The sequence below is a fragment of the Panthera onca genome, chromosome A2 (genome assembly GCF_046562875.1).
Source record: "Panthera onca isolate mPanOnc1 chromosome A2, mPanOnc1 haplotype 2, whole genome shotgun sequence".
In the NCBI taxonomy this organism is placed as follows: domain Eukaryota; kingdom Metazoa; phylum Chordata; class Mammalia; order Carnivora; family Felidae; genus Panthera; species Panthera onca.
The window spans coordinates 9,814,369-9,841,096 of NC_138340.1; the positions used below are offsets into that span (position 1 = coordinate 9,814,369).

Sequence of the window (26,728 nt, forward strand, 5' to 3'; positions counted from 1 at the left end):
GGTCACAATCAACATTCATTGTTGTCGGTGGGTTGTGAGGACGGAGGCCAGACCCACCGAGGGATGAATGTCACTGTGGCTGGGCCGGACACAGCCTGAGGGGAAGGGACTAGGGGATAAGACCCACTCACGCGACGCCCTGACCTCAGCTCCTCACCCCTTGGGGAGGGCTGGCATCTGGGATCCTTATGGACACAAGCCTGATTTGGGGAATAAATCCAGGGGAGTGGGGGGAGTTGGGAGGCACCTGGAAAACCTTCCTGACGGGATAGTGAGCCCTGTTCCCAGAGGACTCAGGACTAGGATTTCTTGAACGAGTCAGTCAACCAATGAATGGGGTGGGCAGGCAGCAGAGCCCCTCTTCTCTGTGTCTAGGTCCTGGGCCCAGCACCCACAGACCTCTGCTTTACCTTTGGTTGCCCACTTAGCACCTCGGTGCCTGCTCATCCCTTCATCTGCCGAGTCTCTGCCCCACCTGGGTAACTCTTGAGGGTCTCATTTGAGGGAGTGGGTGGGGATTGAGGTGCGGGGGGGGGGGGGTCCCCCCCTCCGTTAACCCAGCCTGTGCCTCTGCTGCCCCCATAATGTTTTCTCACTTCCTGTCCACCCCAGGGCCAGCACCTAGCCTTAGGGGCTATGGTAACTGGATGGGGGAGACTGGCTTTTGTGTTGTCTTTGTGAAGTATGGGCGGGTGGCCTCATACCTCAGGGTGTTCGTCCATGAAAGTGGTTCCGCTGAAATAGGTGTGAAAGCTCCCTGAGGGACCCCTGAGCTGGGGGTCTTGATCCTTGGCCTTCCCCATGAACCAGGCACCATCCCCCTTCCAGAGACAGCCGGTGCATCATGCGGCTCCCCACCTTCCCCAAAGAGCCCAGGGGCACCCGGCCCCTCCCCCAGCCCAGGGGAAGGAAGACACAAGTTACTAAGTTACTGACTACATCAGTGCTTGTCTTTGGGGTGGGGCTTCCCCCTCCCCTCCCCGTCTCCCTGTGGGGCAGGACTGGCTGGCCTCACAGGCCTCCAAGAGGGGTAGGCAGGGGTAGCCCTCCCCATGCCCCTCTGTGTGGGGGGTGGCTCCCAACTGTGGGTGCCCCCTGCAGCCTGTGTCCTGTCACTCCCCATCACCCCCAGCCCACCTAGAGACCATGTATCCCCTGGCAGGTGCCTTTATGGGGGAGCAGCAGCAAGCCCCCCTGTGACAATGAGGAACCTCCCATGGCCTGCTCCTCCCCCTTCACACTCCCTTGGAGGTATAAGGAGGGAACTGACAGCCCAGACTCCTAGGCTCCACAGAGGGGAAGGGAGGGGCAGAGGACGGGTTAGAAAGCGGAGCTCTGGGCAGGCAAGGCTTCTTCTCTCTGCCCCTCTACCTGGCACACACGCTGCCCAGCTATGGGAACCTTCAACCTATGGACGGATTACCTGGGTTTGGCACGCCTGGTCGGGGCTCTGCGTGGGGAAGGGGAGCCTGAGACCAGGCTGGACCCCCAGCCACAGCCAGCTCCAGGGCCAGGGGGTCAGAGGCCCAGCCCGGAATCTTCAGCAGCTCCTGAACGCCTGTGCTCTTTCTGCAAACACAACGGAGAGTCCCGGGCCATCTACCAGTCCCACGTGCTCAAGGACGAGGCCGGCCGGGTGCTGTGTCCCATCCTTCGTGACTACGTGTGCCCTCAGTGCGGCGCTACGCGTGAGCGTGCCCACACCCGTCGTTTCTGCCCGCTCACTGGCCAGGGCTACACCTCCGTCTACAGCTATACCACCCGCAACTCAGCTGGCAAGAGGGTATCCCGGCCTGATAAGGCGAGGATGCAGGACTCGGGGCATCGCAGAGGAGGAGCAGCGGGCGCGGGAGCAGCGGGCGCGGGAGCAGCGGGCGCGGGAGCAGCGGCGGCAGCCTGTGCAGGTGGCTGGGGAGACCCGCTGTGGAGGGGACCTGCCCCAGGCTGTGGCTGAGTCCTTCGGGGCCTCTATGAAGTGGGGTTAACCCAAGCACCCACTTTAGAGTGGTGGGGGGAGATGATCTGTGTAGAAACTTTAGAGCAATATTCTATAAGTGTTGCCCAATGTGAGTAAACTGGGGCTGGGATTAACTTGTGGCCTTGGGCAAGACTCTCCCTCTTTGGGCCCATGTGGGAAACGCCTTCTTTTCCAGGCATGGGGGGGATCTGTCGGGGAGGCTGTGGGGACTAGTAGTGGGATCTGCAGTTAGGTATAGCAGGGGCTCCAGTCCTGCTTGGCACTTAGGAGCTGTGTGGCCTGAGAGAAGTTCTCAGCGTCTCTGAACCCTGGCTTCTTCATGCTCCTCCTCTGTTCACTCTTTCGCCAAACAGCTTGGGTGTCTGTTTTGTGCTGAGTGCTGGGCTGGGTCAGTGATGTGAAAATGTAGATGGGAGAGCGGCATTTCAGAGAGTGTGATGAGTGCTGAATGGGAGAGTCCGGAGGAAGCACCTGGATCTGGATGGAGAGGTCCAGGAGGGCTTCCTGGGGGAAGTGACTTTTGAAAGTCTAATTCAGTTTGATGGAGTGCTGAGAAGTGTGGCCCAGGCATCGGAGCTCGTTCAGGAACCCAGTGAAGTTAACGTATCTGGGACAGAATGTGTGTGCATGTATGGTGGAAGAGGTGTCAGAGACTTGGGGGGGACAGCACAAAAGCCTTATAAATCTTGGACTTGGGTACTAGGGAGCCACGGAAGGGGCAAGACCAGGTCTGCATGTTAACAGTATGTTAGACCGTGGTAGGCTGGACTGTCGGGACAGATTTCAGAGTGTTAGAAGGCAGGAAGGAGGCTGGTCCTCCAGGCCGAGGTGTCAAGGCAGCAAGGAGGGAGAGACCCAGCAGCCAGGGAAACGTCTGGTTGTGTGTGGATCAGCTCAGGAGGGCAGCTGGGGCATAAGTTTATGAGAGCTTTGGCTGAAGCCTCCCTGAGGTCTAAACTGGCCCCACACTGCCTGGCTCACCCCATGGGTCACCCCATAGCGATCATCAAATGTGGATTCCATTTCTGCAGGTCTGGGTGGGGCCTGAGCACCTGCATTTCTAACGAGCTCCCAGCCAGGCAGGAAGGCCAGGGACCAGGCAGGCCGCAGGCTCGGTGTAGTTTGAGTTTACGTGGCAGCAGTTATTACAGATGCGAAAGGCCTCAGCTCCTGTGGGGTTTTAAAACAAATCGTTTTAGCAACTTTAATTGCTTTTGTGGAAGATGGCTAACAGAAGAGGCAGGTCCGACTGGGCCATATTGTTGCCCATTTGGGTGCCCGATGTGGGTATAGCCTCTTCCATCAGAGTGTGAGCTCCTTGAGGGAAGTGACTGGACGGGACCATCTCACCCTCACCCCCAGACGCTGTGCTGGGAACATTTGTCCAAAGAGATGAGTCCCTCCAGCAGAAGACCATATTCCCCAAGAGATGCAGTGAAGTCCAACTGGGAAATGGGGGAAGCCGAGGGTACATAGAAATGATGGCCTCAGAATTTGCTTTTTTTCCCCTCTTAAGTGGGAGGGAATAGGAAAACTCCCCAGGTTTGGAGGGTGGGGTGGAGCAGCCCTCACCACAATACTGGCAGAAAGGCCAGCCTCCTGTAACATTCTGGGTGTAACAAATGTGGAGTCCCAGAGCCCTACAGCCGCAAGGGGGCAGCGCAGCCAGCCAGAGTGGGAGTTTCTGGGCTTTGTATCCAGTTCTGGGTCCCACCCTGGGCTGCCACAGGGATCCCTGGCGGCCACAGGGATGCTATTCCAGGAGCGGCCCCCAGGTGGCGCCAGAGCCCCGGCAGCCTTGAAGTTTGAACCAGGACTTTGAGAGCCTTGAATCATACCCTATTATCGTTTTTCTCCTTCCCTCCGCTTTTTAAAATCCAGGTTCCAAAGGTGCTGGGAAGTCTTCTGGACCTTCACCCTCTTCCTGCTGTCCCTCCACTTCTGCCTAGGAGACTGGTGCAGGGAGGATGGAGATGCTGCCTTCCCCTGGGTGTGGGGACCCAAGCTCGATGGAAGATGTATTTTGGGGAAGGTCCACTTTGCAAGGACCTGCCCCTGGGCCCTTCCCCCAGCCTGGAGGCCTGGCTAAGAGAGCAGGGCCTGGGAGCACAGCTGAAAGAGCCCCCCCATGAGGAAGGAGGTGGCTGTCGGTCACCCTGGCCCTCCCTCCCCAGCACTGGCCACCCACCCAGCACTCAATAAATGCTTATGAATGGATCAGCGTCAGAAGAGGCCAGGTCTTGGGACAAGGTAGTGTGAACAGCTCCAGAGGGGATGGGGCACCTCTTTTCTATTCTCAGTGGGAGTGGGCACCACAGGGTGACAGTCCAGCACCTGAGCACGGCACGTGCTGCCCGGTTAGCACCCTGAAGCCATTTCTGTGATGTTTGGTATTTTTGAACTCCCTTCCAGCCATCTCTCACACACTGACATGCCAAATGGGCAGAATCCTCCACCCTGGAGGTGGGGGCTTGATAGGAGACTGTCCCTCCCCCTCCTCCCCAAATCATCCTGACCAAGGAGGCCCTCAGTGAATGTTTAGGTCATCACAGATGTCCCAGCAGCCAAGGCCATGAAGTCACATGCCAGACCCTTCAGAACAGGGAAGGACTTCTTGAGGGGGTTGGCAAAGAATGGGAATATGTCCTGGGGGGTTGGGCCAGCCAAGGCCTTGGGCAGAAGGCATCATGGCTTTGGCTCTGCTTGGGCAGGGGAGGGAGATCTGTCCCTACCAGGTAGTGTGATCCAGTTCTCCTGGGGCAAAGGCTGAGCTTGTGGGAATCCCCACTCCCTGTCTGCTCCCCTGGCCTCCAGAGGGCAGCAGGTGGCAAGTGTCTAAATTCTTCCCCCAAGCCAAGGGCTGGCCTGGGGTCTGGGGTTCCATCCCTAGCTCACACGGTCTCCCAGAGTTGGGTGGAAGCGGGATTTGGATTTTGCAGGGTCCCCTCTGGCCCTTGGCTTTTGGACGTGGACCAGGACCCGAGGCCACCCAGGAGGAGGGCTGGGGATGGGAGATAGTCCTTGAGGACAGCCTGGTCCCTCTGCTTAGAGAGGGGAGGGAAGGAGGAGGAAGAAGACCCAGAGGAAGGCTCCTTAGCAGCCCCAAGAGTTTCAAACTGGGTTAGGGGACACAACATCCCAGCCACCCCCAGCTGCTTGTAAGTGCTCATTGTATAGGCCAGAGCTGCTGGCACTTGAGACCCAGGGTACCAGGAGAAGGGGCATGTCCAGACAGGTTCAAGGAAGAAGCTGCACATCCAGCCAGGAGAAGGGGGACCATGACCCACCTTGTTCTCCTCCAGCATGGGGTTTCCTGGGGTCTAAGAAGGCAGTAGGAGGGGATCTCTGCCTTGACTATAGGAAATGGGTGCAGGAGTCACAGGTCAAAGGACTAATGAAGTCTCCAGTCTGGTCAACGTTTTGGTGACCAATTTAATTGAAGCATCGTGTTCTGTAAAATGGGTTGGACAGCAGCACCTGCAGCCACTAGCTGTGTTTGTATCAGTAACAATCCCCCAGGACTGCCTCCTTCCAGTCTGGGGCCTAGAAGCAGCTTTTTCCTTGGGGGATGGGTAAGGCCATCTGAGCTCTCAAAGCAAACCTGCCAACTCTGCAGTTGGGTGATCAACTATGATGTCTCAGTGGGCTTGTTGCCCCACAGATACGGGTGTGTGTGTGTGCTTGGATGTGTACACACACATGGACACACAGCCACCCACTCCTGGAGACTGACACACTTAGCATCTTGTGGGGACCCCTTGATTCACAGGGCCCGGCAGTGGCCCAACCTGCCTTCCTGGGGAGGATGAGAAGTAAAAGGAGAAAGAGGTGGTTAGGGAGGTTTGTGGGCAAAACATAAGGAACTGAAAATGCCTCAAACCCCAAACAACAGGTCCAGATCCACACTAGGGAATCATTTATTAATGCTCTAACCAGAACAAATAAAATGGAAATCTGGAGAAAAACAAAGGTACCGCCAACAAAGGGAACCCTTTTCTCCTCCAGGAAAGAAACAAATTCTGAACCTCCCATAACCTGAGCTAAAGAACTGAAATTTGCAAATCCAGATAAACGTCCGGGCAGCTATGGGCCCTGCTCAGAGCAGCTGCCTTCCTGAGTGTTGGGGGCACAGTCAGCCTCCAGCCTCCTGCCTCTGGCCTTTGCTGCAGCCCCAGGGAGGAGCAGGTCCCCTCCCGAACCAACTCCCAAGGGAGGCTATTGACTGAGGCCTGGCCTCCTGTGTTTCCCATGGAAAGCTGACTTCTGGGTAGGCTGAGGGAAGGTTTCTGGGGCCCACTGGGGAAACGCTGGAGCATCTTCTAGGGTAAACCAGGGGGCACACACGGCCTGCAGGCTTTCCGGGGTCTGCTGAGGGATTGTTTCCAGCTGTTTGGCAGGAGTGCCAGGCACTTCTGGGGGCCAGCGCAGAGGAAACACGCATAGGCACTGTGAGCTTGCACACAAGTGTGCGCACAGGGCGCTCCTGAGGTGGTCTGGAAGTAATCTACAAATCCCTCCAGGATCGCTCCCCTGGAGGGAGATTCCCAGCTCCCTTTGATGTGTAGGGTGCCGGCGCTTTCCCTGCTGGCCTTGCCTTCCTGTAGTTGAGGCGCCTGAAAGCCTCCAGGTCCCGGTGGGTGCTCATGATCAGCCGGCTGCAGGGAAGTGCCAGCAGGAGCTGTGCTCCACCAGACGTCCGTGCGAGGACCCCACCTCTCATTCGGGCACAAGTGGCTGCTCGCTCTCCCACACAAGCTCACACACCTACACACTCATGGGTCATGGACACGCACACAGGCAGATGCTGGCACTGGGCCCTCCCTACCACCCTCCAAGGCCCTGTCCCCTCCGCCACCCCTCCCACCCCACTCATCTGTGGATCCCTGCCCAATGCTTACTTCAGGTTGGAGAGCTCAACGACAAGGCCACGCACGGTGTCTGTTGCGTCCTCCATCCTGGCAGCTTCGTAAGCTTTGATCCCTACACGGGTCCTGGGGGGGTGGGGGGGAAGGGAGGGATGACATGAAGCCTGACCTCACTGGACAGCTCTGTCAAAGTCTGTTCTGGGGGCTTTTGCTGGGCCTGGAGCGGTCTTCTCTGGATGTTAATACCTTTTACAGATAGGAAGCCACCACAGGCAGAGCCCTCATGGCCAACCTGGCTAGCTGTACCATGAGAAGCACACTCAGAATCCAGCCGCCTCCCCACCACCTTGGTCCTTGTCTGGACAGCTGCCACAGCCTCCCTGGCCCCCAGTTCCTGCCCCTACAGCCTGTCCCCCGTTCAGTGCTGGGGTGGGGTGGGCTGTGAAAATGGAAACCGGGTCGGGCCCAGTACCCCTCCCTGCAGCCCTGCACCATCTGCCAGCACCTCCAGACCCCATCCCCTCCTTCTCATTCCCTTCCCCCCCTGTTCCAGCCACACTGAATTCCTGGCTGTTCCCTGAGCACTTCTTAGGGCCCTGGAATGTTCTTTCCCAAATATCTCCTCCTGGTGGGGGGAGGGGGCCTTCCCTGATCACCACTGTAAATTTTTAACCCCTTCCTCACAGTCTTTTTCTCAACACTTCACCATCTGACTAATTTGCTGGTCTCTCACCCTCCCACCCCCACCAGATGGAAGTTTTGTGTTTTGTCCCACACGGCCTCCCCCATGCCCAGAGCAATTCCTGGAAGAGCTGGCACTGGATGGCATTAGTATCTATGGAAGGGTAGATGCACCACAGCACCCACTGTAACTAACACACGTGGCCTGCGGGTGTGGGCAGTGGGCTGCCCTCCTGGACTCCAGCCAACAGCTGTTCCTAAATCCTCCCACACCCCAGCTTGGCAGCGTCTGCCGGGCTGTCACTGTGGGAACTCCAGTTCTGCCCCACCCACTTCGGTCACCCTGAGCTGGCTTGCCTTAGCCTCTGCACGTCCCACTCAGCCACAGGCCACTGAACCAGACCCATGACCTGCCTGGGGCTTCCAGTCATCCATGTGGGTCATATCAGAGGCCACTGGAGATTCACAACATGAATCTCTCTCCTCTTTGCTCAAGCAATAGTAGGGCCACTGTGACTAAACCGCCACCGATCCCCTTGCGGTGTGTGTGTGTGTGTGTGGCAACACGTGGTACAACAGGTACTATTTACAGATGTTATGCATGGGTAAGAGGTGGGAACGTGGCCACCTCTATCCTGAGGATGAGGGGGAGGAGGAGAAAGAGGAAGGAGACAAATTCTGCCAAGGGCTGTGTCTCTCACCCCTCCTCCACACTTGCCAGCCAGAAACAGAAATTTGGCCATGAATAATCGATAAGCTGCAGCCTCTGCAGAGAGGCCAGTTCAAGTACAAGGTAACAGGAGAGGACTGGCTCAGTGTTAGCGCCTGGCAGGGTGGGGAGAAAGGACACAAAGGGAGGTGATGGGACTGTGAAAGGCTCTGGGGTAGAGACAGAGGACCCCCCAACACACGCGCGCGCACACACATGCTCCATGGCCTGCAGGAGGGAGAAAGTGGCCTGTCTTAGGGCACAGAGCCAAGTGAGGCGACGGGACCAGTCAGGGACCCTGGAGGGCCAGAAGGTGCCAGAGTGGGGACAGACCCCAAGGTCACATGGGCCAACGGTTCTTAGCCCTGTCTGGGTCCTCTTCCCCTCTAGAGATTTAGGGAAAGCTCTAGAACCTCTCTCCACAAAAAGTACATGGTACATCACAACAACCCATGGACCTGGGGGCACCATCCCAGGGGTTCTGGGAAGAGACTGTGGTTTGTCTGTAGATCGATGATCACGATTTTTCCACTCATGGGGATCAGGCGACACGCACAGTTTGAAAGATGGGGCTTGGCTCCCTTACTGAGGCCCATCCAGGGCAAGGCAGGCCTATGGTGAGGGAGAGTGTGGGAAGCGCCAGTTCCAGGAAAGCAGTGACGTTTTCCCCTCCCAGGCACTTAGGGACAACCGGTACTGGGGCAAGGGTCCTGGGTCAGCCTCCCCCCATCATGTCTACCTCAGCTGGAAGTCAGTGAGGGGGCCTCCATCAGCATGTGGGCTTGTGCCAGGCCAACAAGAGTCCAGCCTGCTCCCCAGAGGAAACAACTGTGAAGAGAGAGCACACATATGAATGACCTAGCTGTGAGCCCTGCACAGGGAAGGGTCATGCAGGGGACCTCTTGGTTCCTCCAGGCCATGTCAGGGACATGGAGGCAGAGAATCCTGCAGAAAAGTGGTGTAGGGAAGGGACGGGATGCCGTAACAGCTAGACCCGGGGGCCGCCAGCCCCGGCTGCTCTCCCCACCTCCCCATTCCAAAAGAGCAGACAGGGCAATGTGGGGCCTGACCCTGGTGTCCCCTGCCGGGCCTGTGCTTTCTGAAGGGCTGATCTGTGCTGGCAGATGGCTCTGTCTCTGATGGCTGAGGTGTAGCACTGTCTCCTGCTCATCCTGCAGTATCTGGAAAGATGCAGAGAAGACCCCCAGTAATGGTGACTGGGGTGAGGTGGGCATCTGGTGTTGAGGGGAAGAGGTCAGCCAGGTTTCATGTCAGGGAGAGATTTTGCAAATACATTTTAAGGGAAAATTTATAATTAATAGGGGAGAAAGCCAGATAACCCTGAGAAGCTTAAGTTTCTAAATGTCAACGGTGGTTTAACTTTCATGGAAAATGTCAGGCTCAATCATGGAGGTGACATATGTCCCTCTGAAAAGAGGCAAAGAGGCTGGGCAGAGTGGCCGGCCCAGGGCCTCTTCTGGGGGGACCAAAGTCCTAGAGTAAGACGGGACCCATTCCAAAAGACATCCTTTCAGAACCGAGCCCCTCTCTCCTGACAGCAGTGGGGGATGGGATGAAGGGCTTGAGCTACAGCTTACAGCTGCAAATCGTCCCTGAATCCCAAGGAACAGACGTGAAGAGCTGCTTGTAGCCCAGCGGCTCTCACCAGGGAGGATCACCCCTAGGCACTTCACGCTGGTCGGCACACTTTGGTACTGGGGAAGGTGCTATGGGCGTGCTGTGGGTAGAGGTCAGGAGGGCCACTCAGCACCCTACAGTGCACAGGACAGCCCCACCACACAGAACTATCTGGGGCCAAATGCCAGCAGTGCCGAGTTGGGAAGTCTGTCCAGTTATCTCCCAGGCATCTGGTTGACTTTCATGTAAGTGACTCTGTGGCTTAAAATACAACTTGGCATCACATGTTCACTCAACTCCCTGTGCTGTTCTTGGCCATGAGGAATATTCTCCCTCCTGACAGGTACTACTGCCTCCACCAGGGTTCTGTGAATGTTTGACACAGTGAGGGCAGTTCTCCTCCAGAATGTGCTGGAGGCCACCACTCTAGGACCCAAGAGGGACGTGGAATCAGCTTTTTTTAAGTGACTTACGTGGCAGTGGCCTACAGAGGCCCCAGTGTCTCTGTGGGGAGTGTTACATCCTAAGGGAGCTACTATGAGAAGAAAACACCATAGTTTCCTGTGAGGAGACCTGGGTTTGAAACTGCTCTGTCATTGCTGTGTAACCTCTGGGACACCCCGAGTTGCCTCCTCCGAAGCAGTGCTCATGGCTGTGCCACCGTGAGGGACAGTGGGCAGGCCGCTGCTGCCACTCTCTCCATCTACCTGCACTCTATTCCCAAGTGTGCCTGTCCACGCAGCCTTCCTGCTGGGCCCCATCCAGAAGCTTTCCGTGGGAACCTGCCTGTGCCGGGGTCGCCCCAACTTGTTTGGGAACGCCCATTATCAAAACAAAACGTGCCCAGGCGTCAGCAGCCTTGTCAGGGCAGCGCTTCCGCCCCTGGGGGGCCTGTCAGGTCTGACCACCCCGGCTGTCTGCTGGGTCCCACCACTGCGGATTCCTTGGTGTTTTCAAAGCCCAAAGTCACTGGTGGCCGATCAGGAAGGGCTTGTTCTTTGCCTGCTGGATGCCACTAGATAGCCCAACTGCTCCTTTAGCCACTGCCCAGCAGCCAGAGACTGGGGGTAACTTAGACTGCTCTTCTGTCCAAGGGAGGGGTTTATATTTTTCAATGGATGGGGCTTCAATTATAAAATTTCAGCTGTGCCAGGAGCTGAACGCCCATCTATCCCAGGTACTTGTCTTCAAACGTTATGAGTGGACTGCACGGCGATTGGCTTTCCATGATCTTACTCATCTGGTGATTGAGAAATGGGTGGCACAAGGTACTGGGGGCCCACATGTGGCACCTGGGGCCTGGTCTGGAGCTACCTTGCAGGTAAACATGGTGAAGGGCCAAAGATGACCCTTGGCCATCCCCTGGGAAGGCAGCACCTTGGAGACTCACATTTGCTCAACCCAACCACATTCCCCTCTGTGGCTGGAACAGCTGGCTTTCTTCAGCTAGGCACCAGATGAAATACTAGGCTTGTGTTTCGGGGCCATATTGTATAAAAAAACTAAGTGCTGAAATGATAGGGTACAAAATGTTTACTCTGGGAGAGGCAGGTGGGAACAGTACAACCACAAACCTCACAGGGGCAGGGACCACGCCTGATGTGCTGACTCCTGGAAGAGCAGGCTCTTGATAAGCATGTAACTGAATTAATTTTTTTTTAAATTTTTTTTTAACGTTTATTTATTTTTGAGACAGAGAGAGATAGAGCATGATCGGGGGAGGGTCAGAGAGAGAGGGAGACACAGAATCTGAAACAGGCTCCAGGTTCTGAGCTGTCAGCACAGAGCCCGACGCGGGGCTCGAACCCACGAACTGCGAGATCGTGACCTGAGCTGAAGTCGGACGCTTAGCCGACTGAGCCACCCAGGCGCCCCCTGAATTAACTTTTTAAACATTTCAACAGGACAGCCGAAGAAACAGAGGCCAATGTTTGTGAAGCAAGCTGGGTTCTGTGTTCTAGGACAGGCACAGCTGCAGAATCAGGCCAACCTGGGAACAGACCCAGCCTGCTTCACTCAGCTGCTTCACCTTGGGCAGGTGCCCAACCTCCTTCAGCCTCTTATCCACACCCAGTGTGTGGAAAGAGAACCACCTACCTTCCAGGGTGTGACCACAAAGCACTTAGCCCAGATTCAGGTGTGCCAGTGGTCAGGGATGTGGTGCCTCCCTGGGGGTGGGGCCAAAGCAAGGCTGCCACCTGCCCCAGACAGGTGAACGCCAATGGCCGGTGCAGGCTCAGTAGCCAGGAAAGGTGATTTGGGGCAGCTCTCCCACTGCCTGTTGGGCAGGCAGATCCCTGAAGGAAAGAAAGTCCCTACGAATTCCAGCAGGAAAGCAAAATTCTTGTATATATTTGGAAAAAAATTCATATCAGGACCCTGAAACGACCCTTAAGATGGGCAAAGGCTCTTTTCAGTTGGAGACTGAAGTCCTCTCCCCCATGCCCAGCTTTGACAACACTGGCTTTTTCAAAGGTACCCCTCAAGGCTTCAGGCATCCTCTTTATATCCTTCAGGCACCTGCAGCCAGGGCCAGGCCCTGAAGCGTGGAGAGGGTGGGCACACCTGGGGGCTGCAGTCAAGGAATGGAGGACCTCCATCAACTCTGCCTGGGCTGACGGAATGCATGTGTGTCACTGCCTGGGGCTCTGCAGTTCCCACACAAACTCCTCCAGAAAGAAAGGCAGGACTGTCCTATCTGGAAAATCACGGACTCCATACACACTGAAGCTAAACCTCATTCCCCTAGACCCGTGTGCTGTATAAACAGATGACCACACACCCCAAATTCCCCACCGGTGGGTGCTTTGTGACAGGGCTCATGGCCACTTGACACCTATCTTGGGATGGTCTGGCTATCATGTGGGGAAGCTCTTACCTGCTCAGGTGAGGCTGCAAGGTCAGGGACTTCTAGGGCATCCCGTATCTGGCTGTCTGGCAGGAAGGGAGGTTCCATGGCTGGAGACTCAGACCAGCCTGTGGGATCTTCAGGGGCATCTGGGTGGTCGTGGCAGGCCCTGGTCTCCTGGGAAGGGCCACCCACTGCTTCTCTGTGCACTGGAGGAGCAAAGGCTCCAAGAGACAGATTGAACCAGTCAAGGTCTTCTTTAGGGCTCTGGCTCCTTAACTCAGCTGCTTTTTCACCTTCAGGCTGCAACAGCAAAGGCAGTGCACACATCCCCCCCAGTCCCTCTTCATCCAGGCCAGGCGCCCTTATTTGATCAACAGGTGGGCCCATTTCTGAGGCTAGAAGACTGGAATCTCCAGCACCTACTATGGGCTCTTTTATCCTGCGATCCAGAGCCAGGGAGCCTAAAGGGCCCCCCAAGATGTTGCCAGGGGGCTTGTCTTCCCACCTGGTCTCCCTTCTGCCTCCTGTCTCCCCAGTGAGAAGTGTGCAGCTGAGCAGGGCCCCACTGTGGCCTCCATCAGGGGCCTTCCCACTGGGAGAGGAAGGTGCCCTGGTGTTGGCCTGTTCATCTGGCTTGGCCACCTCTGGAGCCCTCTGTTCTGGCTCAGTGGGGTCTGTCCTCCTGTCTGTGATGACAACGGTCCCAAGGGAGGAGTGACTTGGGCCGCTACAGCTCTGTTCTTCTTCCCTGCTAGTCTTGCTGGGTATCTGCATGGGGTCAGAGAGGGCCTGGTCTGCAGATCCGGGCTCTGGGCCCTGAGTGGAGGAGGGACCCAGGACACTGTCTCCTTTTTCTCTGTGCCCCTCAGGCAGGTCAGCCTCTGCTCCCCCTTGGACACCTGCTTCCTGGAGGCTTCCTCGGTCTGGCTCCTTCTCTTCAGTATCACTGCTCAGCAGGAGCCCTTTCTGGCCATGATAGCCTAGAACCCAACATCCCTTCCTGCTTTCACCATCCGGTGTATTGGTTCCTTGCTCCGACAGGTGGTCCTGGCTGGCCCTCTCTGAGGCCAAGGGTACCATCCCCCATTCTGGAGAGACGCTGGTGGAAGCCGAGGGCGGAGAATCCCCACTTCCAGGCACAGGTGTCACGGGGTTTTGGTCTCTGTGTTCAGGGTGAGTGCTGTCTACCTGGGTCTGGGCTCCCAGCTCCCTGGCCTCCCAGGAAGCAAGCCCTAGTGACTCCTCTTGCAGTCGGCTTCTGGCCTGTTGGCTACTGGGCCCTGGCGGTGTTTCCTATGGAGAGTAAAAGACCCAGCCTTGAGCCTTCAATAATCAACTAAAATTTTTTCTAGTTGTAACTATACCTGTACAAAGTCTCAGATGTTACACATGGTGCACCAGTACCATTCAGTACCAGTGCTGGGCATAGTTAGACCCAGGGGCTGGAGTGGGGACCAGAAGCAGAGGAATCCCTCTTTCCATCAGCTCCTTCTTCCCACCAACACTGCCTCTTGGACAGATCAAGGATATAAAAATCAAGGGGGCCTGTGGATTGTGTCAACGTCAACTGACCGGTGTTGGCAATGGATGCTAGTTAGAAGATGTTACCACTGGAGGAAACTGGAGGAGAGCACACAAGGACCTCTCTGTACTGTTTTCTTTTCTTTTTTTTAATTTTTAAATGTTTTTATTTATTTTTGAAGGAGAGAGAGAGAGACAAAGCATGAGCAGGGGAGGAGCAGAGAGAGAGGGAGACATAGAATTCATAACAGGCTCCAGGCTCTGAGCTGTCAGCACAGGGCCCGATGCGGGGCTCGAACCCACAAACTGTGAGATCATAACCTGAGTCGAAGTCGGACGCTTACCCGACTGAGCCTCCCAGGCGCCCCTGTACTGTTTTTGTTTTCAATTGTGGTCTAATACGCATTATATAAAACTCACCATCTTAACCAGTAAGTATACAGTTTAGTGGCATAAAATACATGTACACTGTTGTGCAACAGTCACCACCTTCCATCTCCAAGACTCTTTTCAAATCTTCCCAAGCTGAAATTCTGTCCCCATTAATTCCTGTCTCCCAGCCCCAGGCATCCAAGCATTGAGCGTCTACTTTCTGCCTCCACGGATTTGACTCCTCTAGGGACCTCCTGTAAGTGGAATCCTATAGTATTTATCCTTTTGTGGCTGGGTTATTTCACTCAGCATAATATTGCCCAGTTTTATTTATGTTGTAGCCTTTATCAGAATGTTTTTGCTTTTTAAGGCTGAATAATATCCCATTGTATGGATATGCAACATTTTGTTTATTCATCTACCAGTGGACACTTGGGTCCATAGTATTTTTGCAATTTTTTATGAGCCTATAATTATTTCAACATAAAAACTTAAGGGACACCTGGGTGGCTCAGTCAGTTAAGCATCTGACTTTGGCTCAGGTTATGATCTTGTGGGTTCGTGAGTTCAAGCCCACATCAGGCTCTGTGCTGATAGCTCATAGCCTAGAGCCTGCTTCAGATTCTGTATCTCTTCTCTGTGCCCCTCCCCCACTTGCGCGCGCGCGCGCGCTCTCTCTCTCTCTCTCTCTCTCAAAAATAAACAAACATTAAAAAAAAAACTTAAAAGAGATATGGGGTGCCTGGGTGGCTCAATCGGGTAAGCATCCAACTCTTGGGTTTTGGCTCAGGTCATGATCTCACGGTTCGTGGGTTCAAGCCCTGCATCAGGCTCTATGCTGACAGCACAGAGCCTGCTTGGGATTCTTTCTCTCTCCTTCTCTCTCTGCCCCTCTCCTGCTCTCTCTCTCACAATAAATAAACAAACACTAAAAAAAACCTTAAAAGAGAGAGGGAGAAGCGAAATGTCCCTAATGGAGACAGAGATGACCAGAACAGGGTGGGAAAGAGGGTTCTGACTGGGACGTAGATAGATATCGTCCCCTAGGTAGATGGCAGCTCAATCCAGGCATTCAGACCTAAACCTGCAGAACCACTGTAGCCCTTGGATCTCCCCCAAGTCGAGACACTGGTATCTGGAATCTCCCTCTGGTATCTCCTGGTGACATCCAATGTCACATGACCGACACGAGCTCCTGAGTATGCCCTCAGAGGTTCCCTGTTTCAACTACAGCAACTCCATCCTTCAAGCTATTCAGGCCCCAAACCCTGGAGTCAACCCATCACCTTCCTTCCTCTCACAACCATGCCATCAACTCTCCTTTCAAACTGGACTACAAGTAATTACATCTGATAGGTAGGGACTGAGGTCTGTACCCAAGGGCACCCTATAGACAGCGATTGTCCCCCCCTTCCCATGCTTCTTCCATACAGTTATCAGCACTGAGGGAGATGCCTCCTCCACAGTTACCTCCCTACATCAGTCAAGTCCAACCTTTCTAGGAGGGTGTGTGTTGCAAATATCAGAGCATTGAAGGTCATGGCCTGTCAGTCTGGCTTCAGTAAAGCCACTGGCAACCAGCCGCTGAGTTACACATAGCATTTCCTGCACATTTTCAGTCGACAGTGAAGCTAAGACCCCTCTTATTAGTTAGTTAATATTATTATTTTTTTAATTTTTTTTTTAACGTTTATTTATTTTTGAGACAGAGAGAGACAGAGCATGAACAGGGGAGGGGCAGAGTGAGAGGGAGACACAGAATCTGAAACAGGCTCCAGGCTCTGAGCGGTCAGCACAGAGCCTGACGCAGGGCTCGAACCCACGGACCGTGAGATCGTGACCCGAGCTGAAGTCGGACGCTTAACCGACCCAGCCACCCAGGCGCCCCTTTAATATTATTTTTTTAAGTAAGTTCTACACCCAACATGGAGCTTGAACTCACAACCCCAAGATCAGGAGTCTCATGCTCTACCAACTGAGCCAACCAGGCACCCGACCTCTCGTTTGTATGTACGTATGCACGTATGTATTTATTTATTAAGTTTATTTGAGAGAGACAAACATCGCACGAGGCGGGGGAGGGACAGAGAGAGAGGGAGAATCACAAGTAGACTCTGCGCTGCCAGCACAGAGCCCAACATGGGACTAGAATTCACAAAGCCGCAAGATCATGACCTGAGCTGAAACCAAGAGTCAGACACTTAACTGACTGAGCCACCCAGGCACCCCCCGACCCCTCTTGTTTTTAAATTACACTTTTTGTGAGATCATTGTAGATTCATATGTAGTTATAAGGAAATGGCAGAAAAAGATTCGTCATGCCCTTTACCCAGTTTCCCCCAGTGGTATCATCTTATATAACTTGAGTATAATATCACAGTCCAGATACCAACACTGATCAAGTCCACCGACCTTACTTGGCTTTCCAGCTTGACTTATGCTTGTTTGTGTGTGTGTATGAAGTTCTACAAAGCTTTCTCAGTGGTGGAGGCTGTGCATCCACCACACAAATAAGATATGGGAAATCTCCAACACAGGGTCCCTTGTGCTGCCACGTGTAGCCACACTCACCTCCCCACCCCACCCTGGTCCAACTCCCTGCAACCACTAACCAACCCATCTCTATAAGTTTCTCATTTCAATAACGTTATGCAAATGAAACCCTACGGTATATAACCTCTTGGGACTGGCTTTTCTCACTCCACATAACGCCCTAGAAATCCATCTAGATTGTTGCGTGTATCACTGGTTTGTTCCTCTTTTGTTGCTGGGTTGTGCTCTATGGTGCGTTCAGCCATTCGCCCATTAAAGGATATCGGGTCTTCTCCACTGGGGATGATTACAAACGTGGCTGCTGGGAATGCCCATCCCTCACTTTTGTAGGGGCCCCTGTTGCCAGAGACATCATCACCCTGGGAGCTCATGGTAGAAAGGACAAGAAAGTACGCTGTAAGACCCATCCCCTGCCCCCAACCACACAAAAGCTTCCAAGAAGTAAAGGGGTTCAGGGACAGAATGTGGATTGTCTTTCTGCATTTTTACTACTATCATGCAACCTGGGGAGAAGGGCTGTGGCCTTGACCACTTGGGTGCAGGCACAGCTGTCCTGAGCGCCTCACACAGGCGTGGCACACGCTCCACACACATCTGTAGCATCACGCACTGAAAAAGGGCATGCAGACAGATGCAGGTCTAGCCGATGCCAAAGAAAACCAAGGTTGAACTCAGTAGCCAAGGCTGGTCCAAGCAGCTACTGGGTGTCTAACGGGCTCACCTGGCTGATTTTAGGGGTTCCACTCCTGAGGTCCTCTTCCCTCAACTCTGCTGGTCTTGTCACTGTCTTCCTGGACTTTGCAAACTGGGGGACAAACCTCCTGGCTGAATTCTGTGAACCAGATACAAGAACAAAGCAGCAATAAAGATAAGGGCGGAATGAGGTCTCAGAAAACAAACGCCAAACCAGTTCCTTTCTTGCAGCTTCAAATGCAGTCCTTGCCCTCCACTCCATCCCCAGCACACAGTCTCACCAACCTGTCAGCCTGTTGATGCTGAATGGAGATAAGAACTCCAGATTAAGGGAGGCAGCGTTTGCAGTACATATATGAGGCCATAGAACAGGCTCACCTGGGAAAGAGGAAGGGGTGCTGGCTCCTTTTCTGGTTCCCCGAGGAGACTGGAGGGAGCTTGTGCTTCCTCAGCAGGGGAGCTGGGTGGAGAAAGGCAAAACAGAGGTGGTTCTGAAGTTCTGGAAAGCTGTCCGTGCGCGTGGTAAGACAAACAGAATAAATCCAAAGGCAAAGTAGTGCTCAGTCTCCTGCAAGGGAGGTCCTGGAGCACCTGCTTGGAGAGGGTGGGGTGGAGAAGGGGAGCTGCGCCTAGGGTGACATGTGACTGCCAAGAAGGGTGCAGAGTCTCACATCTAGAATCCAAGCTTCCTGCTCTGGCAGCACTTTACCCTTAGAATCCCAGGAATTGGCTCCTGAAATAAGAATAGGATTTCACATTTGGAATGACACTCTAACCCCCAACTCTGCAAATTCCAGAGAAAGGAAGTTGTAGATGCAAAAGACACAATGTCAGAAAAAACAGGTGTATTCATTAATTGCCAAAATGCAGAAACAACTGAGATTGCATTTAGTGGGTGAATGGATAAATAAACTGTGGTGCATCCAGACAATGGAATATTATTCGGCATTAGAAATGAGCTATCAAGCCATGAGAACACAGAGAGGAAGCTTAAACGCGTGTTACTAAGTGAAATAAGTGACCTGAAAAAGCTACATATTGTATGATGGAAACGCTATGACATTCTGGAAAAGGCAAAACTATGAAGACAATAAAAAGATCCGTGGGGCCAGAGTTGGAGAGAGGAGAGATGAACAGGTGGAACGCAAAGAATTTTTAGGCAGTGAAAATACTGTGCATGAGATTCTAATGGTAGATACATGTCATTCTATGTTTGCCCAAACCCACAGAACATACAACACAGAGTGACCTCTAAAGTAAACTGTGGATTGCAGGTGATTATTATGTGTCAGTGCAGGTTCATCCTGGGTAACAAATGCACAGCTCTGGTGAGTGATCGTGACAATGGGTAAGGCTATGCATGTGTGGGGGCAGGGGTCTATATGGGAACTCTCCATTACCTTCTTTCCAATTTTATTATAAACCCAAACACCTTAAAAAATTAGGTCTTTTTTTTTTAATGTTTATTTATTTTTGAGAGAGAGAGAGAGAGACAGAGCGCAAGGGAGAGGCAGAGAGAGAGAGGGAGACACAGAACCCAAAACAGGCTCCAGGCTCTGCAATGTCAGCGCAGAGCTCGACACGGGGCTTGAACTCACAAACTGCGAGACCATGACCTGAGCCGAAGTCGGACACGTAACCAACTGAGCCACCCAGGCGCCCCCCAAATATTAGGTCTTTTTAAAAAGATTGTGAGACTTATGGTTATATCTAAATAAATGTGGATGTATGTGTTGTTAAAAAAAATCAAAATCTGGAACTAAACCTTCACGATTTCACCTTTATAAGTGGAACAGGAAAAAGCACGAAGATACAGTAACAGGTTTAAACCTTGTCAGGAGGTTATGGAGACAGAATAAATCTAGATACTGACAGCAAGAGTTTGAAAAAAATTTTTTTAATTTTTAATGCTTATTTATTTTCGAGAGAGACAGAAACAGAGTGAGAATGGGGGAGGGGCAGAGAGAGCGAGAGAGAGAGAGAGAGAGAGAGAGAGAGAGAAAGAATCTGAAGCAGGCTCCAGGATCTGAGCTGTCAGCAAGAGCCCAACATGGGGCTCGAACCCATGAACTGTGAGATCATGACCTAAGTTGAAGTTCAATGCTCAACTGACTGAGCCACCCTGCCCCAAGAGTTTGAAAATTTTTAATTGGAGTGGATTATTTGGGTGGCTGCTAGGGTACTGGTAAAGATTTCATTTCTCAACATAAATGTGTTAAGCTTGTTGGCTTTGCTTTTTTCTGTTGTACTTCTATGCACATGGAATTTCTTAATTAAACATTTTGAAAACAAAAACAGAAAAAAGAGAGTGGGAACCCACTTCTGTAGGTTCTGACTATTCTTATGGACTTAGACAGTAGGGTGGGCAGTGCCTGGGACCCCATGAGCCCTGCTGGCCTCTCCAGGAGCGTGAAGCACCGTGACATCATGCTACCTGTCTGGGAGAACGGGTTAGCTGTGACATGCGGCCCCTCTTCATATCCCGCACACCACAGGGCTGCCTTTAGTCTTAAGATTGCAATGACCTGTGACCACACAGCCCCCACCGCCAAAAACAGCTCTGTTGGTCAGACCATGTGCCGCAATTGTTTACTCAGAAAATTTGGTACACTGATCCATGATATTTTCTTTTTTTTTTATTTATTTTTTTTTTTTAAATTTTTTTTTTTTTTTCAACGTTTTTTTTTTATTTATTTTTGGGACAGAGAGAGACAGAGCATGAACGGGGGAGGGGCAGAGAGAGAGGGAGACACAGAATCGGAAACAGGCTCCAGGCTCCGAGCCATCAGCCCAGAGCCCGACGCGGGGCTCGAACTCACGGACCGCGAGATCGTGACCTGGCTGAAGTCGGACGCTTAACCGACTGCGCCACCCAGGCGCCCCCATGATATTTTCTTTGAAGACTTCTGGTAGCAGGAATCCTCCTCTTAACTCCTGCTAACCCTTTCTACTTTGTTGTAGTTACATGTGGTTTAACTCCATGAATAGACTATGCTCCAGATCTTTCTTTTTCCCCCATTGTGCTTAATTACATATTCCTGAAAATAAAAATAAGGAAGCTGGGAAACCATGGTGGTTAGGAACACAGGAGCCAGACACAGCCAGACCCCAGCCTGCCCTGCACCAGCTCAGTAGCCTTGGGCAAGTAAGTCACTTGACATCTTGAAATTTCAGAGTCCTCACCTGTGACACAGGGATAAAAACTTACCTCACATAGCCACGAGGATTAAACGAACAGACAGACATAAACTGTTTATTATTAGCACACTGTCTGGCACATAATATTTGCTATCCCCTTTCATGGCTTCTTAGTTCGCAGACCCACAACTCCATCGATCCTTTCTTGATTAAGAAGGAATGTGGGATAAACATGGATTTGACCAGCAGAGGACAAGATGCATTCTATTACCAAGTGACCTTGAAACATTCAAGGTTTTCCTTGCCCGTGGTTAAAATATCAACCTTTCTCCCTGGAAAGGAGATTCCTAGGAATGGCTTTGAGAAGCCACCTGAGGGGACCTGAACCCGCAGAGGGAGGCGTGGCATTGGATGGGTCATGGTTGTCCCCACGCTTTTGCATCCTGCCTACTGGACGGCTGTGCTGTGCCCACTGTTGGTGGGAAGGCTTGCTGGAATGTTCCAAGCCACCTACCTGGAGGCTGCCTGTACTGGTTCCTCTGTCCTCTGTTTGGCAGAGGGAACAGGTCCTGATCTGCCTTCTGACTCTTCAGGGAGACACAAACAGCCCCACTCAGAACTCTGGGGGGGCCTGCCAGAGTCTCCTAGCCTTGGGTTCTTTGGGAGTTTTGGAGGACGGATTCCTTCTCCACCTAGTTTAGAGAGAAAGGAAAATGAAGGGATGGGAGGTACAAGGAGCAGGCACTTCCATGGCTGACAACCAACATGGCAGGGCCACTGCTGCAACATGAACAAGCTTGTTCCAAGAGCAGGAAACCCTTGCTCTGACACCAGCCTGGAGAGAGAGATGGGATGGAGCCTTGTCCAGGAGCTTAGGTGGCCATGGGATTCAAAGGCTTTTTACCTAAGGACTGGTCATGACTGAGACCAAATCCTGATGTGGCCTGGCACCAAACTGCATAAGACAACCTGGTCCACCCACCTGTCTCTCTGGGAAGGTGGGGAGAGATGTGTACTGGCTTCCTTGAGTCTCAGCTCAAATATTCCTGCAGAGGGCCATCCCTGACTTCTCTATAGGGCACCCCCTATAGAGACCCACGGTCTGTTTCATTCACTTCACAGCTTTTTTTTTTGCCAGTATCTGATGTACTGGTTATTTTCTGTCTCCCTCAATACAACCTGCTCCATACAAAGAGGGGTCTATCTCACTCTCTACTGAGTCTCAAGTGCCTAGAAGATCATCTAGTATACCACTGGTGCTCAATAAATACTTGGTACATGATTAAATAAACACACGTGTAAAACAGAGATCACCACCAGGAAACACTGATAGGACTAAATTATGTACCACTCTAGTTTTCTGTGATGCCTGCAGAATATCCATCCTGGGAAAACTGGGACCTACAGTTATCGAGTGCTAGGGAGGTGACATCTCAGCTGCTCCTCGGCCCCTTGAATATCTGCAATACCTTCCCCATCACTGAAAGCAATTAAGAGCCTAACACCTATTTGCTGAATGAAGGGAACACCCTTACACGGAAACTGCCAGTAGTGGCTGACTTGTAATACCTCTCCAAACCTGGCCCCGACCTACTCATTTATTCAAAAAACAAATGATAAAGGTTGAACCTAGACAACTCCATGACAGACGCTATCCTGAGAAGTTGGGTATGTTATGATAAAACTTTGAGGCAGCATCCCACTGTTCTGCCCATCTTACAGATAAGAAAGCTGAGGCACCTGGAGGCCAAGGAATCTGGAAATGGGATCCAGTCAGTCCAACTCCAGAGCCTGCATACTTAAGTGCACTTGAGCATTTATTGAGTACCTACTATGTACCGTGCCTCTGACCAGTGAGAACAAAAAGGCAAACCAGGTGGTCTTTCTGGAGTTCAGTCAGGTAGATCCTTTCCAACCTCAGCTAGAAGTAAACCCACTGAATGAGCCCCCCATCCCCAGCATCTATCACTAGGGTCCTCGTTAGCATTCACTTGGCTGTTTGTGCTCCAGTAGACCACTGTGACTTTTCCGTAATTTTTTTGATTCTGTTATGGTTCACGTGTACCCCTTTAGAACTTTACCTTACTGCTGTGTATTTGAATTAGTGCTCCCGGCGAGAAGCAATTTTCTTTCTCCCCTGCCTAGACCCTGAGGGTCATGAGGGCAGGACCTGAGTCTGCGGCACCCTTGGATCTCATCCTTGCCCCGCCTGCCGGTGCACCCTGCTTAGGTGCCCGCGCCAGTGCTGTACTTAGAGCAAGGCTCCAACGAATGCTTCTTACACAAGCATATTCCCACCCTGTGGTCTGCCAAAAAAGGCAAAATCGAGCAGCTTTGTTTATTTGGTTTCTTACGATGCCCAAACACCAGCTCGCTTTACTCATCCAATGGACATGTGTACCAAATAAAAAACAAAAATATCAACAGAAGTGAAGAGCCTCCCATTTCCTTCCTGTGATCTATCCCCACAGGACTAATTTAAGAAAAACTAAGGCAGAACCTTATGTTCAACGCCAAAGGCCAAAGACGTTGGGAGGGAAGGGCTTCTTTCACCACCTGCCAGAATCATCTTCCTCTGTCCCCACCCCTTCCAGGACACACAGAAACAGCTGTCCTGGGCCAGCATGGGGTCCACCGAGCTAGGGAGGCCACTGCCAAGAGAGGCCCCAAATGACATGCTGTGGGTGGGCCTGGCTGTCCCCAGCTTCCCCCTCCAAGGTCAGTGAAATTCCTGTGTTTCCAAGCAGCCTGTTGCTCATTTCTACACAAAACATTTTCAATCCGTTGCTAATTTTTGTCCCACATAGTTGGGGGGGGTGGGGTGGGAAATGAGTGCTACTCCTTATGTTCATTAGCCAGTAAGTGATCATTTCTAAACTTCTACGAGGTTTAAGTTATCTTAGACAAAGACAGGGAGGTGGTGCTATACTATGTAATGTTGGGTATTTTTCTTTTCGAGTGAAGAAACGTACATGTAGGTTGACAAATAAAGAGGATTGTGATATCCCATAAAGCAAAAAACAGATTATAGGTCGATATGTGTGATGATTCTATTTTCCAGTGAAAACACTATATTGGTGTATATATAGGAAAGTTCGAAACAAGTAGTGTAGCGAGGTTCATTTCTTGGCTTCATATGCAATATTATGATTGATCGTTGTCCTGTGGTTTTGTTGGACATTAACCTCATGGGAAGCTGGAGGTAGGGTAGACAGAACCCTGAACTATTTTTGCAAGTTTTCTGTAAGACCAAAATTACTTTAGAATGAAGGTGTTTTTTTGTTTGTTTTCTTTGTGTGTGTGTTTTTTTTTTTTTTTTTTTTTTTTAAGTCTGGGGGGAGAATCACAACAGCAGCATATACTTGTGTATACCTAGGGTCTATCCTCTGTGCTTTACAAATACTAATCCACATGTGAGCTCTAGGGCAGAGTTCTCCACCTTGGTACTGTTGACATTTGAGGCCAGATCATTCTGTGTTGTGGGGGGCTGTCCTGCGCATTCTAGGATTTTGAGCACATCCCAGGCCTCAACCCACTAAATGCCAGTCCCTGCCACCTTCCCCACATATATCAGTTGTGAAAACCAAAAATGTCTGTAGACATTTCCAGTGTCTTCCGAGGAGCAAAAAATCCTCCCACCAGGTTGAGAATCATTGTTTGAATGGACAGGGTAGGTGCCTTTATTATCTTCTATTTACAGAAAGGGGAAACTGAGGCACAAAGTAAGTCATCTGCAATCACAGGGCCAGCATGAGAGCTAGGATGAACCCAGTTTTTTTTTCTTTTATGTTTATTTGTTTATCTTAAGAGAGAGAGAGAGAGAGAGAGAACGCGATCAGAGTAGGGGCAGAGGGAGAGGGGGAGAGAGAACCCCAAGCAGGCTCCGTGCAAATCCCAGCACAGGGCCAAAATGTAGAGTTGGATACTCAACAGAATGAGCCACCCAGGCTGCCCTCAACCCAGGATTTTGGTTCCAGAGTGAAACACTTAGCCACCAACCGATGACCCTATAGTATATCAAAGACCTTGTAGTTGGGGGCACCTGGGCGGCTCAGTCGGTTGAGCGTCCGACTCTGGCTCAGGTCGTGATCTTGTGGTTCATGAGTTCGAGCCCCACGTCGGGCTCTGTGCTGACAGCTCAGAGCCTGGAGCCTGCTTCGGATTCTGTGTCTCCCTCTCTCTCTGCCCCTCCCCTGATCCCACTTTGTCTCTCTCTCTCACAAATAAATAGACGTGAAAGGGGCGCCTGGGTGGCTCAGTCGGTTGAGCGTCCGACTTCAACTCAGGTCACGATCTCGCGGTCCGTGAGTTCGAGCCCCGTGTCAGGCTCTGGGCTGACGGCTCAGAGCCTGGAGCCTGCTTCCGATCCTGTGTCTCCCTCTCTTTCTGCCCCTTCCCTGTTCATGCTCTGTCTCTCTCTGTCTCAAAAATAAATAAACTTAAAAAAAATTAAAAAGTTAAAAAAAAAAAATAGACGTTAAAAAAAAAAAGACCTTGTAGCTCTATTCACAGGTTGTCTCTGAGAGCGCACCCCTGCCCTAAGCTTGTGGGATCCCACCCGAGGGTGGAGGAAACTCCAGAAAGCTTTCACTTTTTTTTACCATATGCACTTTCCACAATTCATACTTTTCTCACCAGCTCGTATGAAGTCACTCCCCCCCCCCCCCCCCCCAGGGGCTTGGCGGGGTCGCGTTAGCATTTCTACAACAAACAGACCCACGTCCTCCTGTAACCGGAAGCAGCAATAAAGACGGGTCAACTTGAGTGTCCAAATACCTGAAGTCCGAAGCTTTTTCCTCTTGGTCATTTTATCCCTCCTTTGAGAAATCTGAAAATGAGCACAATCCCATCGTTGTAAGCAGTCCTTGCCCCTGGGTACAGCCCCAGTGACCTTGGCTGAGGGCAGAAGCCACCCTCCCCGCACCTTGGCCCATCAGGCTGCTGGGATGCGGGGTGGGGGCAGGGGGTGGGGGGGACGTCAAGCTGGGCCCCGAGGGAACATGGTGGGGGGGGAGTCACAGCCACCTCAGGCCACGGCCCGCCCGCCTGGGAAGCCCTGGGGACACGGCTCTAGTCCCCACGTCGGGGCAGAACATGGGAAGCCCCGTCCCTCTCCGCTCTGGTCGGAGGCCCTTCCAGGGACACCCGAGGACCCTGGAAGGAGCCACCTGGGGCCCTTCAAAGGGTCAGGGAGCCCTGTGGGGGATGCCTGGGGCCGTCCAGACAAGCCGACACCGACCTGGGCCACAGAAGTTGTCAAGGTCACTCTGTCCTTATCAGGAACTGGGTAGGTCTGCCTGGATCTGTCGGGGAACAACTCGGTTAAATTACTTGCATTAGAATTTTCTGAGAAAATAAAGGGCAAAAGTTGGCCCTCACGGAGGCCGGGGGTCTGGCGCTGACTGTCGGGGGCGGGGAAGGGCGGAGAAGGCCCGAAGCCCGAGCGCTGTGGGCCCGACTTCCGGGGGCCGGACCCACACTAACCCTACCCCGGCCACCTAAAAGTATGGAATGTCCAGACCCGGGCCGCCAGGAGAGGCCAGAGCCCGCAGGTGGCCGCGCGACGCCGCGAACCGCGCGGCCGACACCGCCCCTCACACCTGCGCGCGCGTTCCACCTCTTTCCCGCGCATTCACGGCACCGCCGTGCGCAGGCGCGATGGCAGCACCGCCCCCGCACACGCGCGCACGCCCCGCCTCTTTCCCGCGCGGCCCGCGGCCCGCCCACCG

The 26,728-nt window shown here is 52.6% G+C and overlaps 2 protein-coding genes across 7 annotated transcripts; one reads left to right on the plus strand and one right to left on the minus strand.

Moving 5' to 3' along the window:
• Positions 1 to 7: 7 nt before the first annotated feature.
• On the plus strand, positions 8 to 4,823 carry NANOS3 (nanos C2HC-type zinc finger 3). Its single transcript, XM_060630461.3, has 2 exons — positions 8 to 1,904; positions 3,860 to 4,823. Exons 1-2 carry the CDS (start codon positions 1,394 to 1,396, stop codon positions 3,925 to 3,927), a joined length of 579 nt encoding a protein of 192 aa, XP_060486444.1. The 5' UTR covers positions 8 to 1,393; the 3' UTR covers positions 3,928 to 4,823.
• On the minus strand, positions 1,510 to 26,688 carry BRME1 (break repair meiotic recombinase recruitment factor 1). Of its 6 annotated transcripts, none has more exons than XM_060630458.3 (11): positions 26,600 to 26,688; positions 26,239 to 26,302; positions 25,776 to 25,827; positions 21,514 to 21,691; positions 18,240 to 18,321; positions 17,890 to 18,000; positions 12,750 to 14,015; positions 9,304 to 9,414; positions 8,973 to 9,061; positions 6,877 to 6,969; positions 1,510 to 3,148 (listed from the first exon to the last, which is right to left on the minus strand). In XM_060630458.3, exons 1-11 carry the CDS (start codon positions 26,629 to 26,631, stop codon positions 3,142 to 3,144), a joined length of 2,085 nt encoding a protein of 694 aa, XP_060486441.3. In that variant the 5' UTR covers positions 26,632 to 26,688; the 3' UTR covers positions 1,510 to 3,141. The 6 variants fall into 6 exon arrangements, with proteins under 6 accessions (XP_060486441.3, XP_060486440.3, XP_060486439.3 ...); XM_060630453.3 differs by lacking the exon at positions 1,510 to 3,148 and adding an exon at positions 5,101 to 5,774; XM_060630454.3 differs by lacking the exon at positions 1,510 to 3,148 and adding an exon at positions 5,880 to 6,633.
• Positions 26,689 to 26,728: the final 40 nt, after the last annotated feature.

What these genes read in the sequence shown, in the direction of transcription:
- NANOS3 (XM_060630461.3), top strand. Translation starts at nt 1,394, where the DNA reads ATGGGAACCTTCAACCTATGGACGGATTACCTGGGTTTGGCACGCCTG. An exon ending in AGCGGCGGCAGCCTGTGCAG is followed by an intron (nt 1,905 to 3,859) that starts GTGGCTGGGGAG and finishes TTTAAAATCCAG; the next exon opens with GTTCCAAAGGTGCTGGGAAG.
- BRME1 (XM_060630453.3), bottom strand. Translation starts at nt 26,631, where the DNA reads ATGCGCGGGAAAGAGGTGGAACGCGCGCGCAG. An exon ending in GAGGTGGAACGCGCGCGCAG is followed by an intron (nt 26,303 to 26,599) that starts GTGTGAGGGGCG and finishes GTTCCCCGACAG; the next exon opens with ATCCAGGCAGACCTACCCAG. An exon ending in CCAGTACAGGCAGCCTCCAG is followed by an intron (nt 18,322 to 21,513) that starts GTAGGTGGCTTG and finishes TTCTCCACCCAG; the next exon opens with CTCCCCTGCTGAGGAAGCAC.